This window comes from Chaetura pelagica, unplaced genomic scaffold (genome assembly GCF_000747805.2).
Source record: "Chaetura pelagica isolate M959 unplaced genomic scaffold, ChaPel_1.0 scaffold181, whole genome shotgun sequence".
In the NCBI taxonomy this organism is placed as follows: Eukaryota; Metazoa; Chordata; class Aves; order Apodiformes; family Apodidae; genus Chaetura; species Chaetura pelagica.
The window spans coordinates 639,102-639,575 of NW_009951992.1; the positions used below are offsets into that span (position 1 = coordinate 639,102).

Sequence of the window (474 nt, forward strand, 5' to 3'; positions counted from 1 at the left end):
AGGCGGACAGGGCTCCCTCTGCTGCCGCAGCCCCGCCCGCACCGCATCGCCGCCAGCACCCCCAGCCCCGCACACCCGGGGAGGAAGGGGATACAGCCCTACACACGCCCCGAAGTCTGCTTCCCCTGTGCTTTTTGCCAAACTTAGACCTGAGACAGGCCAGAAGGCCGAGCAAGGAGATTTAAAAGGCTTTGCAAAACTTTGCCTGGGATACCCCAAAATAAAGCTGGCTGGGAATGACATCCTTTCCCGAGATCCTAAGGGTGCTGAGCGCAGGGGTGGAAGTGCCTTGGGAAGCAGGGGCTGTTTCGGGGTGTACTCACTGCGACAGCCCAGGGGGTTGGCGCCGGCCAGCTGAGCGAAGCCCGGCTTGCAGAGGTGGCAGCGCTCCCCCTGCACGTTGTCCTTGCAGACACAGCGCCCTGTCAGAGGGTCGCAGGCAGAGCCCGGCACCGTCCCGTCCGGGTCACACTC

At 63.9% G+C, this 474-nt stretch overlaps 1 protein-coding gene across 1 annotated transcript in view; it reads right to left on the minus strand.

Annotated features, from left to right (window-relative positions):
• Positions 1–474, minus strand: part of LAMB3 (laminin, beta 3) — a 44,023-nt gene that overhangs the window by 31,195 nt on the left and 12,354 nt on the right. Inside the window, exon 9 of the mRNA XM_010002101.1 lies at positions 324–471. Within this exon, the coding sequence (XP_010000403.1) occupies positions 324–471 (148 nt within the window). The remainder of the gene's footprint in view (positions 1–323; positions 472–474) is intronic.